We start from the raw sequence: 17,293 nt of genomic DNA, 5'->3' as shown, positions 1-17,293 counted from the left end.
TTTTTCGAACACGCCCAAATTTCTGATTGGATTGAGCGTTCGGGACAAGACAAGTGGTGAGTAGGGATGACGTTAGGGGTGGCGAAGGAATCCTAATGAGCCAATAACGTCCCAAACACATTGCCTTACTTCTCAAGGCACTCACAATTACCTTACGAATGTCACAAACACTCCAAACCACATTCATTCTCTTCCTCTCTATTGTTTTTTGGTGGAAATTTAGGTGTCACTTTGGCAACTAAAGAAGAAACTAAAAGCAACCCATTTTTCCTTTATAATCCAAAGCCTTTAAAAAGCTTTACTTTCTTTATTTACATTCAAGATTCCTTTCTATTTTGTTTTCAGTCCCCACCATCATTGCATACCTCATATCATACTTCAAATCAAGAAGGGTTTTGCAACTTTGTCTTAGATTACCAATCGAAATCGTGCTACTACTAGCTACCGATATTGGTTGAGTGATAACGGTTAGTACATTTCTGACCTACTTATTTTACTGTTTATAGCTTAGAGTGTGACGATTTAATAATTTGATTAACTTTGATTAAAAGGGTATAGTGGTTATATATTATCGTTTTACGACACGGAGTAAAAAGGGTCGAAACTTTGTGTGAAATTACATATTGGTTGGAGAGAAAAACGAAGCATTTCTTATAAGGGTGTGCAAACTTCTCCCTAGTGGACGCGTTTTAAGGGGAAGTTTAGAAGGGAAAGCCCAAAGAGGACAATATCTCCTAGTGGTGAGCATGGACTGTTACAAATGGTATTAGAGCTAGATACTAGGTGGTGTACCTACGAGGACGTTGAGTCCCCAAGGAGGTGGATTGTGATATCCCACATTGGTTGGAGAGGGGAACGAAATATTGTTTATAAGCGTGTGGAAAGTTCTTACTAGTGGACCCGAACGAAATCTTTCTTATTAGAGTGTGGAAATCTCTTCCTAGCAGATGTGTTTTAAAAGCTTGAGAGAAACCCCAAAAGGAAAAGTCCAAAGAGGATAATATCTCCTAGCGGTGGGCTAAGATGGTTACAAATAATGTTAGAGATAGACATCAAACAGTGTGCACATCGAGGATACTGGGACCCTAAGAGGGGTGGATTGTGAGATCTCATATCGGTTGGAGAAGGGAACGAAATATTGCTTATAAGAGTGTGAAAACTTCTTCCTAGTGGATGCGAACAAAACATTTCTTATAAAGGTGTGGAAATTGCTTCTAGTGGGCACGTTTTAAAATCTTGAGAGGAAGCCCGAAAGGAAAAGTTCAAAGAGAACAATATTTGCTAACAACGGTCCCACATCAGTTGGAAATCTTGATAGGAAGCTCGAAAAGGAAAGTCCAAATAGGACAATATCTGATAGGAATAATCCCACATCAGTTGGAGATCCTGAGATGAAGCTCGGAAGGGAAAGTCTAAAAAGGACAATATCTTCTGTAAGTGATCCCACATACAGTTGGAGAGGAGAATGAAACATTCCTTATAAGTGTGTGTAAACCTACACCTAATGGACTCATTTTAAAATCACAAGACGAAGTGTAGAAGGGAAATGACAAAGAGGACAATATGTGCCTTAATCATATTTTTTTAATTAAGATTTTGAATCCACTTTTTTTAAAAAAATATATTATCAGTATATTTACGAAAATGTCCCTTTCATGGAATAATTGTTATTCAATTTTATTTATGAGGTTTATTGAAAATTTTAAAATAGAATATTATAAAAAGGAGTGTAGAAAGTAAGTGGAAAGGGCAGCTGAGTTGGTTGCCCGAAGTGGAATGCAATCAATAAAACCCACCAATCTGCCAACACAGCTTTACAATCCACCAACGACCATGAAGGTTCCTTGGGTCACCCTTCAATCATAGAGCGACACCTGTCATACACACTAAAAGTCAAACGCTCGAAGGGATTGTGGAACCGCCACGTAAGGGAATAGAAAACGACATGTCGTTGTGGCGCTTTCCGCCCATCTTCCGTAAGTCATTGCCGTCGTACGAGAGGAGACCGTGGCGTAATTTTAGATTTTTTAGGAGAAAAATACTATAAGTAGGGATGTACATTCAACCTGACAACAAGTACCAACCCAACCCGAACTAAGGATTGGGTTGGGTTGTGTTGGATTAGCATTTCGGGTAGGGTAGAGTTGGGTTCATTTTTTTGAACCCGAACTGAATCGGTTCGGTTTTGGGTTCATAGACAAAACTTTCGAGTTGATTCGAGCCAAAAAAAATATATAAAATATATGAACAATCTTTTCATATAGTAGGTTTGACAAAGTGGTACGGACTACTGAGACCCATTTCAGTAATACTCACCTCAATTCGATGACAATCAAATCCCGAAACATATTTTAAATTCTAATTTATTTATTATCTATTTGTTGCAATATTATATATATATTATTTAGTTTCGCAATCTATTATCTGTTGCAATATTATAGCTAGTTGTTTTTTATTGAATTTATTTTTTTTCAATATATTGATTTGTATTTGTTTGTCAATTTTTAGTATATTTTATACAAGATTGGATAAATAAAACTTAAAAAGAATTGGACAACCCTACCCGAAAATAGAGGGTTGGGTTGGGTTGTGAAAAGTTTTGGGTTGGGTTAGATTACCAATCCAACCAACCCGAACTTTTGGTTGGGTAAAAAAAAGTTCTTTAACCTGACCTAACTCGAACCATGTACGCCCCTAACCCATGAATACGTAGACAAAAGTTACTACATATATCAACAAGGTACAACTTCTGCTTGAGGCCGTCACGTGCTAATAATATAAAAATAAAAAGGCACCAAATTCCCACACAACACTGACAAATATTCAACTTGGACGGCAATCATCTCATAATTCCATGTAATTTACCATATAATCTCTGATCACCGGCCGGCCACAAAACCCTGGACCCCTCCTGGTTCTGCACCGCCGTCGCATTCCACCGCGCGCTTCCCAATGCCACCGCCCCCTTTAAATAACCCACTTCTCCGGTTGTCCCAAACCGCCTCTTTCTCACTTCCATTCTGATTTTTTCTGCTCCCAAAAACAATGGCGGCTATATCACCTCAGTCGTATCCTGTCGGAGATCAAGAGAAGGAGAAGACGGTGGCAGACGCGGCGGCAGGCCCAGATGTGACGAGGCATATTCGGTTGAAGTCTTCCCATTCCACCCAAGTACTAGAGAAGGCGGTGGTGCTGCGGCGGATCCGGCAGCGGAAGCGTGTTAACAAGTTCCGGGCAGTGGTCGGAGCTCTGTTCAGTTCGCCTTTCGGCGACATACCCGGCGAGGCTCGTCAGAGAAAATGGGTGGATGAACCCTTCACTTCACTCTAGACCTTTTTTTGTTTTTTGTTTTTTTTTTTTTTTTGCCATGTAATATTTATCAAACAAATTAATTAAAATAGTAATTTAACGAAATTAATTAAAATAAATAATAAAAACCTTGGGCCCAAGTTGGACCCCAATGGTCCAAAATAAAGAATTTAAATGGGCCAAGCCCAATTAGAGCAAAACTGGTTAATTACATAACTACCCATGGCTCCATCTGAATTTGCGGAAAATTTTTGGTAAGATGAAAAAGACAGGAAGATAAAAAGGTTTTACATTTGCGATGCGACACTCATTTTCCAACGACAAGTGAGTTAAGTCATTTCATTGTTACGTCGTCTACAGTCAAGCGACGTATGCTCGAACCTCTGGCTTCAATTTTAGAAAACGAGGGCAGAGAGAGATTTTCGAAAGAGAAGTTATATATGCAAGCAAGAGAGTAATAATAATCGTTCACAATATATAACTAGGGAGAAGTTGGAAAAAACCCAAGGTGGCAAAAACGGATATTCTCATAAAACCCATTTACAGGCCAATGTCATAAAGCCCTATCCCGTCTCGCTGCTTCGCCTCTCTTTAAGTGTCTTTTACACTTCTACAAAACGCTAATTTTTCACTGTTCCACTGAAAGATGGTAAACATAACGAATCGTTTTTACTATTTAAAATGTTCGAGACATTCTTATTATTTAACGAATGTTCTTGTTGAGCTCGGTTGTATGAAACGTATCTGAACTCAACACTCGTAGATCTTGTCAAAGAATAATGGCAGGTGAATGGCTTAGTTGTTGACTTTGAAAGTGTAATTGTCAAACCTCCCATTAAATTAATTATAAGAAAAAACACACAATTAGGATAAGCCAGACACAAATGTTAAGAATCATTCCCTGTTTTCCGTTCCACTTGCTTCAGCTCCACACTTTCTCAGATGCCGAGAAAATTCATCACTTTCCCGGAAAATCTCAGCCAAACACCAAAATTTTCTCGCCCTTTTCAACTCTTCCATCTATGATCTCCAAAACCCAGTTCTTGAATTTCCCAATTTTCCTTTTGATTCTGATTTTGACGGCCAAAACAGAGGCAAAATGTTCAAAATCTTGCACTTCCGGCCACCTCCCCCACGATTTCCCTTACCCATTTGGCTTCTCCGCCGACTGCTTAATCCGCCTGAACTGCACCCACGACGGCGCTGCCATGATCGGAGAATTCCCAGTTGAATCCATTAACTCCGATCATATCAAACTCGTTACCAAAGCCAAATGCAACCGCCGCCTCCACACAATCCGCCAATTCTTTAGCCATCACTACGCGCCTACAGTAAACAACGCCATTCTTTTACAAAACTGTTCTTCTCCGATTGCCACTTGTTTCTTACCGACGACGATGGTTCAGACCAAATTCGAATCCCCTCCCAATTGCTCTGTTAATCGCACAAGTATTAGCTGCTACACCCAGAACGCCACCGCCACCGCTACCACCGCCGCCGGTTTCTTGGATTTCAAAAACCTCACCGCCACCAACTGCGACTACCTTCTCTCCTCGATTTCAGCGGAGGCGCTCAACAGCAACGCCTCCGCTGGAATCTCTCTGGAAATTCAAACGTTGGAGCTCGGCTGGTGGCTTCCGGGGAGCTGCCGTGGTTCTTGTCATGTAGATGCTAACTGCACGGAGCTTCGGTCCCCGAGTAATGGGGAGCTGTCTCATCGGTGCCGATGCCGAGATGAGCTTGTCGGCGACGGATATTTGACCGGCACCGGCTGCCGGAAAGGTTAGTTTTTTTTTTTTTTTTTTTTTTTTTTTTTTGGTGTGAAATTATTAAAGTAATTGTCATTTTTTAATTTAAATTTTGTTTGATTGCGCGTGATGATTTTGAAGTCAAAAAGGTTGGGTGGCATCATGATGAAATTTGGGGTTAATTTGGTTGACTTTATTAATATTAACTAATCCATGTTTATATTCTTAATTATAATTAATTATAATTATTTAGTTGCCGGAGAATTGGTGGAGTTTTTTTAATAATTAATCCACCGATTTTATTTTTAATAATTTTATATTATGAAGAATTTGAAAAAAAATTAATATTTTGAAAAAAAATTATCAAAAGATAACCAAATGAATCATTAAATTATTGTTAGAATAATAAAATAATAATTTCCATAATTATAATATTGCTTGAATTATAAGATTTTTTTTTTTTTTTTTTTTTTTTTTTTTTTTGTAAGAGTCCAAGGCAATTGTCGGTAAGAGTCAAACTCAATCTTCTCCAACACGAGCTTCGCTCTTTGTAAGAATCCAAGCCTACCGCTAGCAAATATTGTCCTCTTTGGATTTTGGGCTTTCCTTCGTAGGCTTCCCCTCAAAGTTTTAAAACACGTCTACTAGAGAGTGTTAGAAATCACGACTCTCCACAATCGTATGATATTGTCCACTTTGAGCATAAGTTCTCATGGATTTGCTTTGGGCTTCCACACAAGGCCTCATTACCCATGGAGATAGTATTCATCACTTATAAATCTATGATCATTTCTTAAATTAGCCAAGGTGGGACTCACTCCCAATAATCCTCAACAATCCTCCCCTCGAAGTACACTATAAGCCTCCCTTGAGGCTTATGGAGCTCTCGATTAGCCTCCCTTTAATCGAGGCTCAACTCCATTCTCTAGAGCCCTCGAACAAAGCACACCCTTTATTCGACACTTTAGTAAGTTTTAACTACACCTTCCAGAATCACAATTCTTTGTTCAATATTTGAGGATTTTATTGACATGACTAAGTTTAGGGCATGACTCTGATACCATGTTAGAAATCACGACTCTCCACAATGGTATGATATTGTCCACTTTGAGCATAAGCTCTCATGGCTTTGCTTTTGGCTTTCCCAGAAGCCCTCGTTACCAATGGAGATAGTATTTCTTACTTATAAACCCGTGATCATTCCCTAAATTAGCCAAGGTGGGACTCACTCCCAATAATCCTCTACAGAGAGAGGTTTCCACATTCTCATCGTCAACCAATGTGGGATCTTACAATTCACCTCTTTTTGATGTCCAACGTCCTCGTTGACACATTTCTCGGTGTCTGGCTCTGATACCATTTATAACAGCTCAAGTCCACCGCTAACACATACGGTTCTGGATGAACTTTCACTTCTAGGACATCAAGTTGTTAAATTAATCATTAAACCATATGCTATCATTTTTTTTTTTTTTTTGGGTTCTTACAATCTTATTAATCTCTCCCCAAACAGCTTCCAATTGCTACACCACCAACTACATCATCGGCGAATGCAGAACCTCAACATCCGCAACAAGAACCGCCATCCTTATCGGAACCCTCATCGGCGGAGCCACCGTACTGGTTACTGTTATTTCACTCTGCTACTTCATCCGCCGTTGTTCCAATCTCAAATCCACACACATCCACAAAATCACCAAACGTCGCCTCTCAGAAGCCACCGCCGGAAAATCCCCCATCCATATCTACACCTACAAAGAGATTCAAAAAGCCACCCAAAACTTCTCCGACGACCACCGCCTCGGAACCGGCGCCTACGCCACTGTCTACGCCGGAAAATTACGCAACGATAAATGGGTAGCTATCAAACGCCTCAAAAATCAAGACCCTGATACCATCCAACAAGTCCTTAACGAAATCAGTCTCATCTCCTCCGTCAGCCACCCGAACCTCGTCCGCCTCCTCGGCTGCTCCATGGAATCCGGCGACCAAATCCTCGTCTATGAATTCATGCCCAACGGCACTCTGTCACAACATTTACAAAAACAGAGAGGCGCCGGTCTCCCCTGGCCTGTCCGTTTAGACATCGCCGTCGAAACCGCCGACGCAATTGCCCATCTCCACTCTGCAATTAACCCACCGATCTTCCACCGAGACATAAAATCCAGCAATATTCTACTCGATCATAATCTCAAATCAAAAGTGGCGGATTTTGGGCTTTCGAGATTGGGGATGGCGGAAATTTCCCACATCTCGACGGCGCCACAGGGGACGCCGGGGTATCTCGATCCGCAATACCATCAGGATTTTCATCTCTCCGACAAGAGCGACGTGTACAGCTTCGGCGTCGTTCTGGTAGAATTGATCACCGCCATGAAAGTGGTGGATTTCTGCCGCCCGAAGAACGAGGTCAATTTGGCAGCTCTGGCCGCCGATAGAATTGGGAGTGGGCGGCTGAGGGAGATCGTGGATCCGTTGATTGAGATTGATAAAGATGAATGGAGGATTTCTTCGGTGGAGAAAGTGGGGGAGGTGGCGTTTAGATGCTTGGCGTTTCATAGGGATATGAGGCCGTCGATGGTGGAGGTGGCGGTGGAGCTGGATGAGATACGGCGGAGCCGGTGGGAAGAAGGGGGTTTGAAATGTAAGGAAATGGGGTTAGTAGTTGAAAGTGAGAGCTCGAAATCGAGCCATGGAGGCGGAGATTACTTTTCTCGAGCCTCTGTTGAAGATTCATGGCAGAGTGAACAGAGCTCGCCGTCGTCAAATAGTTTGTTAAATCACGTCATTTTATAATAAGAAAAAAAAAAAAAAAAAAACAGTTTATTGATTCAACTAATTTGATTCCGTGATCGTGTTTTTTTTAACGGATTTCTTGTTATTCATATAAGCATTCTCACTTCTAATATCTCCAGGCGTTGTTACCAAAAACCTTCCCCGATTGACAGAATGTCTTGCTATTAACACTTGAAAAAGTTGCTTTCAACGTCTCGTCGCTTCAGTGAATCACTTGAGACTCGATACATTTTCGGTGTCATGGAGCTAGACGAGTGAGCTATTACGCTTTCTTCAAAGGATGACTGCTTTTAAGGTCTCATCGCTTCAGTGAATCACTTGAGCCCCGATACATTTTTGGTGCCATGGAGCTAGACCAGTGAGCTATTACGCCTTCTTCAAAGGATGACTGCTTTTAAGGTCTCGTTGCTTCGGTGAATCACTTGAGCCCAGATACATTTTCGGTGCCATGGAGCTAGACCAGTGAGCTCCAAGCTCACCTCTTAGTTCTCATCGTTCGATCACCTCCCTTTCTACTAAGTAACGTTTAGAAACTTTATTCTAAATTTTTAAATTTTTCATATTGTAAATAATATTCTACTGTAAATAAAATAATTAAAGTTTAATAATCAAATATGAGACTTAAGGATATAAATATATATATATATATATATTTAAATATTTATGAATTTTTATAATAGTTGTTTGGTATTTACGTACCTATGACGTCATTAATTAATGGTCAAACATAAATAAATTCCAGCTTTTGAGAAAATAATTAATAGATAAACAGAGCATTTAATTCACGAGAAAATAATTGTCTCAAACACAAACACATGTTCGGTTCATAATAAAATACATTAATTTTCAAATTTATTATTCCTTAAATTCATTATATTTACACACGTATTTTTAAATGACTAAATCAATATATTTCATACATTAATTTAATTATAAAAATACACATTTTAATATATGGTAATTATTCATATATATTTTTATTTTATAAATATTAAAGTAACAACATTCCATATATTCATGCATGAATATAAATATAAATGGTAAGAAAAATTAATTTAAATTATTTAAATATGTGATATTCTTTTTTAAAAATTAAAATTAAATGACACATTTTAATATTTAATTAGCAAATAAAAATAAAGATAAAATTTCATAATAAAACATTGAGATCTGGTGGGGACCACAACTATTTATTCTTTCTAAGCCCATTACTTAGCTGTTATACACATTTTTTTTTACCCCACGAGAAGAACCCGAACTTACCTGACGGTTATTTTCATTTACCCTTCAAAAGCTTGCTTTCTTCAGGGAAGTTACCGTGACGGCGGCGCCCAACGATAAGACGGCAACTTCAACGTCGAAGGTATCATAACGGAGGAAGAGTTCAACGAGGAGAAGGCGAGCGATAAAAACGATAAAGTCCTTTCCGGCGCACTGCTTGTCCTTAACCGACGGCGATTGAGTCTCCGGACCGTTTGACCAGAGCACGTGCTGCAGTAACTTTTCGCCGTCGCCGATGAACCGATCGGGCACGAATTCGTCGGCTCTGTCGAAGATTTTCGGATCTCTGGTCGCAAATGGCTGATACCCACAAATCATTTCCCCTTCTTTGATCTCAAACGCCGCGTCGTGGCTTTCTATCACAAGATCCTGCTTCGCCCGACCGTACTGAACTGGCACCGGCGGCTCGATTCTGAGCGTTTCGTACACCACTGATTTCATCAACGGCATCTGTTCCATAGCCGCCATTGTGATTTCCCCGCCGTGGGCTTTTACGGCGGTGCGAATCTCCTCCGCGAGTCGGCCGTGTAGAGTTGCTCCGGCGCGGCCAAGCCATTTGAGCATACTGGGGAAGAAAATCTTTATTCCTCCGAATGAATTGAAGCATGTCGCGAAGAGCAAGTTATGGCAAGCTTCTTCCTTCGAAATCCCCAATTTCTCTGCTTCTTCAAACACCGCCGCCGACGACTGGTAAAAGAAGTCGTAAAGCCGCTGGTAATCGGCTTTAACCAGCGCCGGTGGTAGCCGGACTGTGCGGAGGAGGAGCTCCTCGGCGAACTTGGGGAGGCCGAGATTTAAAACAGGGCCAAGCTGGAACAGAACCCATTTCCCAATCAATTTCGGAGCGTCTTGGCCCAATTTGGTATTCGCCGGATTAACACCGTAGAGAGATCGAGTCAAGAAATTAAACGCCGCCTGTTCACCGGGATCATTGTACTTTGCTCTACCGGTGGCGGCCAAATCCTTCTCCAGAGTATCGAAAAGCTCTGAAAAAACAGAGTGAAATTCCGGCAGGATTTTATCCCGGCGGTACTTGAGGAGAAAGAACAACAGTTGCTTAAGCTTCTGGTGACTCGGCTCCGATGGATCAATATAAGACAGAACCCGGTAGCCGCCGGTGAGTTCCGTTGAAGGCATGTAAGTTCCGGTGAAGAGATCCTTCTTCTCAACCTTAGAATTGTCGAACAAAACAGGGAAACTTTTGCCGTCGAGCAAAACGACAACTCGTGGATCGGGACTGATGAACGGACCCGGCGGCATATTGGTTCTGTAAACAGTGGATTCATACCGTTGCATTCGAGATTTCAAATACTCTTCTCTCCCCTGATTGTAAAAATAGTCTTGCCGGTCCTTCAACGCTCCGAGCACCGGCGGACCATAGTCGCCGGGAATCTTCCTCAACGGAAGCTTCGTCGTCCGCTGCGGCGTTTGAACGGACGGCGACGACGACTGATCCACGGCATAGATTTTGGGTAGAGAAACAGAGCCCACCTTTGAACGACGTCTCGCCGGCGGTTTCTGCGACGGGAACCGCCGTGGAAGCTGAAGACAAGGGATTGTTATGGAGGATACCGACATTCTTGCTCAAATTCTCTGAAACATTAATTTGATCGAGAAATGGGGAAATTGGAGAGTGGGATTTTGTGAGTGACGAAGTACGACGATGGGTTTTATTTATATGTAAATATAATTTTAACATTATTGATTCGTTTATAAATAAATAATACTCTCTAAATTGATAGAAACCTTTTATAAAGTCTAAAGCAAGCTCCAAAATATAAAATATTTCTACATAATTAAAATTATTTTGAATTAAATTATAAAAGTCGGTGGAGAAAAATTAAATTTAAATGGAATAATAAACCTACTAGGTCAAATAATTAACTTTCCAACTTTGAATTTATTTACGAAATTTCAATTTTAAATAATTAATTTTTTTTGTATTTTTTATTTATTTAGTCATTTTAAAAATACAGGATTTTTAATAAATTTTTTATTTCACTTTATAAGGAAAATTGTTGTAAGAGCACAAATATCAACACCAATTAAAAACAGCATTGGAAAATGGAAAATAACGGGTGTTCCGTACATCTGTCATCCATTCACAATTTTCAAAATTCTAAATTAAAGTTAAAATACAAAATAATAATAATAAATAAATAAAAATATATTTCGAAATAACGTATGTTAAAAAAAATTGATATAATTAATATAAAATATGAAAAATAAAATATTCAAACAATATAGTCAAAAGTAAAAATGCATAATAGAAAGTATTTATTTTGTTATTAATGTAGTAAAAAATGCATGCGTAATCAATAGATAATTGTATCAATTGTTAATTAATAATCGTTGAAATTAAAAATTTATTTACCGAAATAATTCTTATTAAATAATTACCTAATCCAGTCCAATTATAATATTTATAAGTAGAGATGACAAGGAGTTCTATTAATAATGGGCGTTATTCAAATTGACCAAATTCAATTCAAATAAGTTTATAACTCCAAATGGTACAGACATTACAAAAAATATATATATATTTACAAATAAGTTAAATGGGCCGTTATGAAGGCAACTTTTTGGGCTATGTACATGGGCCAACCGTTCATTGAATGGGCCCCTTTTTCTGAATTTCATAACATACATTCAGGCACGTGGAAGAATCCTTCATGGCACGTGCATATTCGTTATTCCGGCGCCGACAAATATTCTTAAGTTCCGGCGAATAAGAACTCCGAAATTTCGCGGTGGTCGTCGAAAGAGATTCTGACCACCACGTGTGCGGCTGTAAACAAAAGCGGTCCCACAAAAGTTGAATTTTCAAACACGCCACGTCATCCAACGTGGCCCACCTCTCCAAGAAAAAGGGAAATCGTACTGTGAAGCTTCACGTCCGGACAAATTCCGACCAAAATATGCTGCGAATCTTCCTTCTCCTTAAGATTCTATAAAAGAACACATCAAATTTTGGCCGTAAATTATAATTCAAGAACAATGGCAGCCACTCGATTGTTCCGGTCGGTTCGGCCTTCTGCCACCGTGGTGTCTTCTTCTTCATCATCGCCATCCACGGCGGAGACTGTGAGGTGCTTGGGTAAAACAGGGCTAAATTCAAAAAATGGCGAACCGTTAATAACCTCCGGCGACGGTGAGAGAAGACCGATAGTCAACCTTAAGGCGGCGGCGGCGGCGGCTCCAGAGACTGTGGAGACGAAAACCAGAGAACTCGATTTGGGTTCTTTGCTGGCGAATCTACTCGTTCAATTGAAGAACACGGCGGTGAAGACAAAGATTCGGAGGCGACAGATTCAGAAATTCATTGAAAAGGTTTAGATTAATCAAATTCCAATTAAATGCCTTCCCGGAAATTACGATTTTCTGACCGGAATTTGTGGTTTTGTTAGATCATAATCGACTGCCGATTCTTTACATTATTCGCCGTCGCCGGATCTTTACTGGGTTCGATTCTATGTTTCCTTGAGGTGAACGCCGCTGAATCTTCTAGTTTTCATTTAATTTTCTCATTCAAACTTGGATCTTGTTTCAATGCTCTGTTTTGAATGCTCTGTTTTTAAATTTTCAGGGGAGTTTTATTGTTGCAGAGTCGTATCTGCAGTACTTTAATGGCGTTTCACGGAGGTCCGACGAGAGTCATGCGGTGGAGCTTCTAATTGAATCATTAGGTGAGTTTTGTTCAGAATTTCAAACGATATTTACTTTCTTTGAAAATTTATTTGTTTACGTAACTGTGCGACAGACATGTTCTTGGTCGGAACTGCTCTGGTTGTTTTTGGTGTCGGATTGTTTGCGATGTTCGTTGGATCGGAGAAGATGACGGAAAAGAACCGGCGGTGGGTCTCTGGGTCGAACTTGTTTGGTCTGTTCTACATGAAGGTATAAAAACAGATATGGTTAGATGAACACGATTCTCCATAATTATATGATATTGTGTACGTTGAGCATAAACTCTATACGTTGAGCATAAGCTCTCATTCCCTGAATTAGTCGATATGCGACTTTCAACATTCAACACCTTCCCTCGAACAAAGTACGCCTCCTCTTAATCGAGACTCGACTCCTTTGGAGTCTTGTCATTTTTTTACTATGACTTCGAGGAGGGTTGACTCATTTTCTTTTGGAGTCATTTGTTCGACATTTGAGGATTTACTAATCTATTGACACGACTAAGTTTCGGGCATGGCTCTGATACCATGTTAGATGAACACGACTCTCCACAATCGTATGATATTGTTCACTTTGAGCATAAGCTCTCTCGACTTTGATTTGGGCTTTCCAAAAAGCCTCAAATCAATGGAGAGAGTATTCTTTCCTTATAAATCCATTATCATTCCCTAAATTAGCGATGTGGAACTTTTATCATCAAACAAAGACAAATAAGAAAAATAAACCGACCGATTTGATATGAATTGAAGCTTTGTTTATGATTGTGTTTTTTTTCTTCAGAACATTCCGACATGGGTGGAAATGGAATCGGTGTCGGAGGCGAAGTCGAAGATCGGACACGCGGTGATGATGATACTGCAAGTGGGTGTGTTGGAGAAGTTCAAGAGTATACCTTTGAGCTCCGCCGCCGATCTCGCCTGTTTCGCCGGCGCCATTCTGATTTCCTCCGCCTCTATCTTCTTCCTCTCCAGACTCAACATAGGCGGCGGCGGCGGCGGTTACAAGTAAACGGCCACCAGTGGCGACGCTTCGTTCTTCGTTCGCTTGCTTCCATATTATATGTATAATTTTTGTGAAGACAAAGATTACCAATTCTTTTATTAATTACTAATTAATTTTTATTTATTTATTTTTCTTACATTACTCTTTAAAAAAAAAAACACAATATTAATATTTTGTGTCATTAAATTAAAATAAGTATATAGTTATGAAAATAATTTATGATATTAATAATGATAATTATCGACGCGATAAAAGTAATATTAAAAATAATTTTTATTATGTGTATATAATCGTAATTAGACATATAATTACATAATAATTCATCATATTTTTAGGTATTTATCATGAATTTCTAAATGGATTGGGTTTTTAAAAAAAATATTATTTAGAAATTGGGCCGAGCAATGGATTGGACCAAAGCCCATGATCTACTTTTGGGCCGTTCATTATGGGCCGAGCAATGGATTGGACCAAAGCCCAAGACCAACTTTTGGGCCCTTCATCATGGGCCGAGCTCTTAACGAACAAGGTGTGAAATTGCTCCGACTTCGAGATCGAAACCCGAGAGATTTGATGAAACCCTCCATAATTCTGGGGTTGAAATTTCTGGTTTAGTCTGCAGATTTGAATTTGAAGGTTTGGTTGAAGACGAATTGAGATACCGAACATTTGAAGCAGCTGCATAGACTGCGATGGAGTGTGTGGTTCAGGGCATAATCGAGACACAGGCAAGTTTTTCTTCCTTTTGGTCTCGAATCGTTCTTCACTTCCTTCACGATCTATTTCCGTTTTGCGTTTCTAATTAATTCTCTTATAGTTCTTCATTTTCGTGTCTGTTTATCCACTCTAGAAATGTATTCGATCCTTTTTTTCGTCGTATCCATAAGCTTTTGAATATCGATTATGACTGAGGTTATGATCATCGCTGGTGTTATTCTCTGAATTATGATTTAAAGCTTTCCTGGCGTGCGGCTGTTTCTTCGATTACTATAATCTGTTGTTTTCCACCATTTTCAATTGAGCTTACTTTTTCTCTAGGTTATTCCTTTCTTGATATTAGCGACAAGTTTTTGTGCTTTGGACTTCTGACATTTTGATTCTGCAGCACGTTGAGGCGCTTGAGATTCTTCTTCAAGGAATTTGCGGCGTTCCCAGAGAACGATTAAGGCTCCATGAAATATGCCTAAAAAGTGGACCTAACTTAGGTATCCATGTGTGTTTCTTCAGCCTATTATTACATATTTGACTTCTCAGCATGTGATGGTATTTTGATAGTTCTTCTGATTTCAAAACCGTGATTGATACGAGTGGCATTTCTCCAAGTAAATTGGAGATTGGAGATTGTGCTTCCCCTTTATATCAATGTCTAATTTCATAATCTTTTGGCATAATGTTAGGTGCTGTGGCTTCGGAGGTTCGAATCATGTGTGACCTCGAGCAGACAGAACCGTCGTGGTATAATTCGATATCTTGCTTTAATACGGTGTTGTTTACTTTGGAGCTAACTGAATGAATGGCAACTTTGTCCATGATAAATTAGGACTGTTAAACATATTGGAGGGGCAATGAGAGGTTCAGGTGCTGAACAACTCTCTGTTCTGGTTAGGACAATGGTAGAAAGCAAAGTTAGCAAGAACGTGCTTCGTTTATTCTATGCGCTTGGCTATAAGTTAGACCATGAGCTGCTGAGAGTTGGGTTTTCTTTCCGATTCCACCGGGGCACTCATATAACAGTGACGGTTTCTTCAGTTAATAAGATGTTGAAGCTTCATTCGACCGATGAGGCTGTACCTGTAACACCTGGTATACAGCTAGTTGAAGTGACAGCCCCAGCAACTTCTGAAAACTACTCCGAAGTAGCCGGTGCAGTGTCAACGTTCTGTGAATATCTTGCACCGTAAGTACTTCTAGTACTTTTAGGATTGAAGTTGTCGTGTAAATGAACTGTTCGGTTTATGCATATTCAATAGCCTATCTCACACTGATGCTTGAATTGCTGATATGGGCTCGATACCTTACCAAATTCGAATCCCTGCCACAAAAACACGAAAGAATTTCACAATTATCGATCGTAATCTACCTGTTGGTTGAATTGTTTTGCATTGACAAGGGCTCTTTTTTACTGGATGCTTGATCATGTTCATTCACTTGTTTCTCCTCCAAAGAAACTTATAACTATAGGTTTGGGGTTAGAAAAATCATAATGCACAATATTTCTGTTTGCTCAAAGTAAAGATTAAATCCCAAGTTTATGTGTCGCTTATAAGCTATTGGATGTACTCTCTTGACTGTGATAAAATCAAGCTTTCATCTTTACTTTTACAGGCTGCTGCATTTGTCAAAACCTGGAATATCCACAGGTGTTGTTCCTACAGCTGCCGCCGCCGCAGCATCTCTCCTCTCCGATGGCGCCGGAACGACAATGTAGATGGTTTGCTTTGATGTCAGCAGTTTTTCAAGCTGAACTCCGATCATTTTCTCGTCCATGAAGCTCTGCATCCGTTCCCTTTCGTGCCTTGAAACTCCCGGTTTGAATACGATGGAAAAATAGGAAACACGGTGTGAATGATCGATCTGCTGATGCTGCTTATCTGAATTCTGGACAAATTAGTTCAATCTAAAAACCATTTTTTCGTAGTTGATACATAGAATGTTAGTTGTTGAAGGTAATATGCCTTGTGTTCATGTCTCAAAGATAATATGAAGGCTTATATTTATGAAGCATTTCGAATTTGGGATTTTCTGGTGTACTCTTTCTTCTACATTTTTGTACAGCATTTGAATAACTCAATGAAAAATATCAATTTAGTAGCTCTAATTAAAAGGAAATTAACAAAAGAGGACAAATTTTCGGTTTATGTTTGAAAACGAGTCTCGTAAAGGCAATAAGTCAACATTTTAAGTAGTTTTTACTTCCAAGTCGTCACTATTGACATTGAACAGTGAAATGTCGGCTATATGCTCTTGTTGCATGCCAAAACCCTTATCTATCTGCAAAGAAAATTGATATGGCTGTATGACCGTTATGGCTGCATGGCCGTTGCATGCCAAAACCCTTACCTATTTGAGAAAAGTGCAACATTTACTTGTATGCTACTCGTTGCATGCCAAAACCTTTACCAGTTTGTCAAAACCCTTACTTGTCTAAGGTCTTATGGCTATATGCTCCCGTGCATGTCAAAACCCTTATCTATCTACCAAGAAAATTGTTATGGTTGCATAGCCGTTGCATGCCAAAACCCTTACCTATTTGAGAAAAGTGTAACCTTTACCTGTATGCTGCACGTTGCATGCCAAAACCCTTACCTATCTGAGAAAAGTGTAACCTTTACCTGTATGCTGCTCGTTGCATGCCAAGTATGTCAAAACCCTTACCGGTCTAAGAAAAAAGTGCAACCTTTACTTATATGCCTTACCTCTCTACTAAGAAAAGTGCGATTGTGACACCATGCCAAACCTAACGATTGTGA

The 17,293-nt window shown here is 39.6% G+C and overlaps 4 protein-coding genes across 4 annotated transcripts; 3 read left to right on the top strand and 1 right to left on the bottom strand.

Moving 5' to 3' along the window:
- Positions 1 to 4,166: 4,166 nt before the first annotated feature.
- LOC111799022 (wall-associated receptor kinase-like 14) lies at positions 4,167 to 7,868 on the top strand. Its single transcript, XM_023682403.2, has 2 exons — positions 4,167 to 5,091; positions 6,571 to 7,868. The coding sequence occupies exons 1-2, from the start codon at positions 4,194 to 4,196 to the stop codon at positions 7,851 to 7,853; spliced, it is 2,181 nt and encodes a 726-aa protein (XP_023538171.2). The 5' UTR covers positions 4,167 to 4,193; the 3' UTR covers positions 7,854 to 7,868.
- A 1,118-nt stretch (positions 7,869 to 8,986) lies between these two features.
- LOC111798703 (allene oxide synthase 1, chloroplastic-like) lies at positions 8,987 to 10,803 on the bottom strand. The gene has a single exon (XM_023682008.2). The coding sequence runs from the start codon at positions 10,710 to 10,712 to the stop codon at positions 9,141 to 9,143; it is 1,572 nt and encodes a 523-aa protein (XP_023537776.2). The 5' UTR covers positions 10,713 to 10,803; the 3' UTR covers positions 8,987 to 9,140.
- A 1,303-nt stretch (positions 10,804 to 12,106) lies between these two features.
- On the top strand, positions 12,107 to 13,946 carry LOC111799204 (uncharacterized). Its single transcript, XM_023682650.2, has 5 exons — positions 12,107 to 12,464; positions 12,542 to 12,619; positions 12,721 to 12,820; positions 12,895 to 13,031; positions 13,602 to 13,946. The coding sequence occupies exons 1-5, from the start codon at positions 12,132 to 12,134 to the stop codon at positions 13,827 to 13,829; spliced, it is 876 nt and encodes a 291-aa protein (XP_023538418.2). The 5' UTR covers positions 12,107 to 12,131; the 3' UTR covers positions 13,830 to 13,946.
- A 424-nt stretch (positions 13,947 to 14,370) lies between these two features.
- On the top strand, positions 14,371 to 16,561 carry LOC111798100 (mediator of RNA polymerase II transcription subunit). Its single transcript, XM_023681067.2, has 5 exons — positions 14,371 to 14,551; positions 14,929 to 15,028; positions 15,221 to 15,278; positions 15,364 to 15,720; positions 16,149 to 16,561. Exons 1-5 carry the CDS (start codon positions 14,516 to 14,518, stop codon positions 16,249 to 16,251), a joined length of 654 nt encoding a protein of 217 aa, XP_023536835.1. The 5' UTR covers positions 14,371 to 14,515; the 3' UTR covers positions 16,252 to 16,561.
- The last annotated feature ends 732 nt before the right edge of the window (positions 16,562 to 17,293 follow it).

The sequence above is a fragment of the Cucurbita pepo genome, chromosome 7, assembly GCF_057944985.1.
Source record: "Cucurbita pepo subsp. pepo isolate OVF chromosome 7, ASM5794498v1, whole genome shotgun sequence".
Taxonomy (NCBI): Eukaryota; Viridiplantae; Streptophyta; class Magnoliopsida; order Cucurbitales; family Cucurbitaceae; genus Cucurbita; species Cucurbita pepo.
Note: the sequence above shows the minus strand (reverse complement) of the source record. Positions and strands in the feature narration are given on the sequence as shown.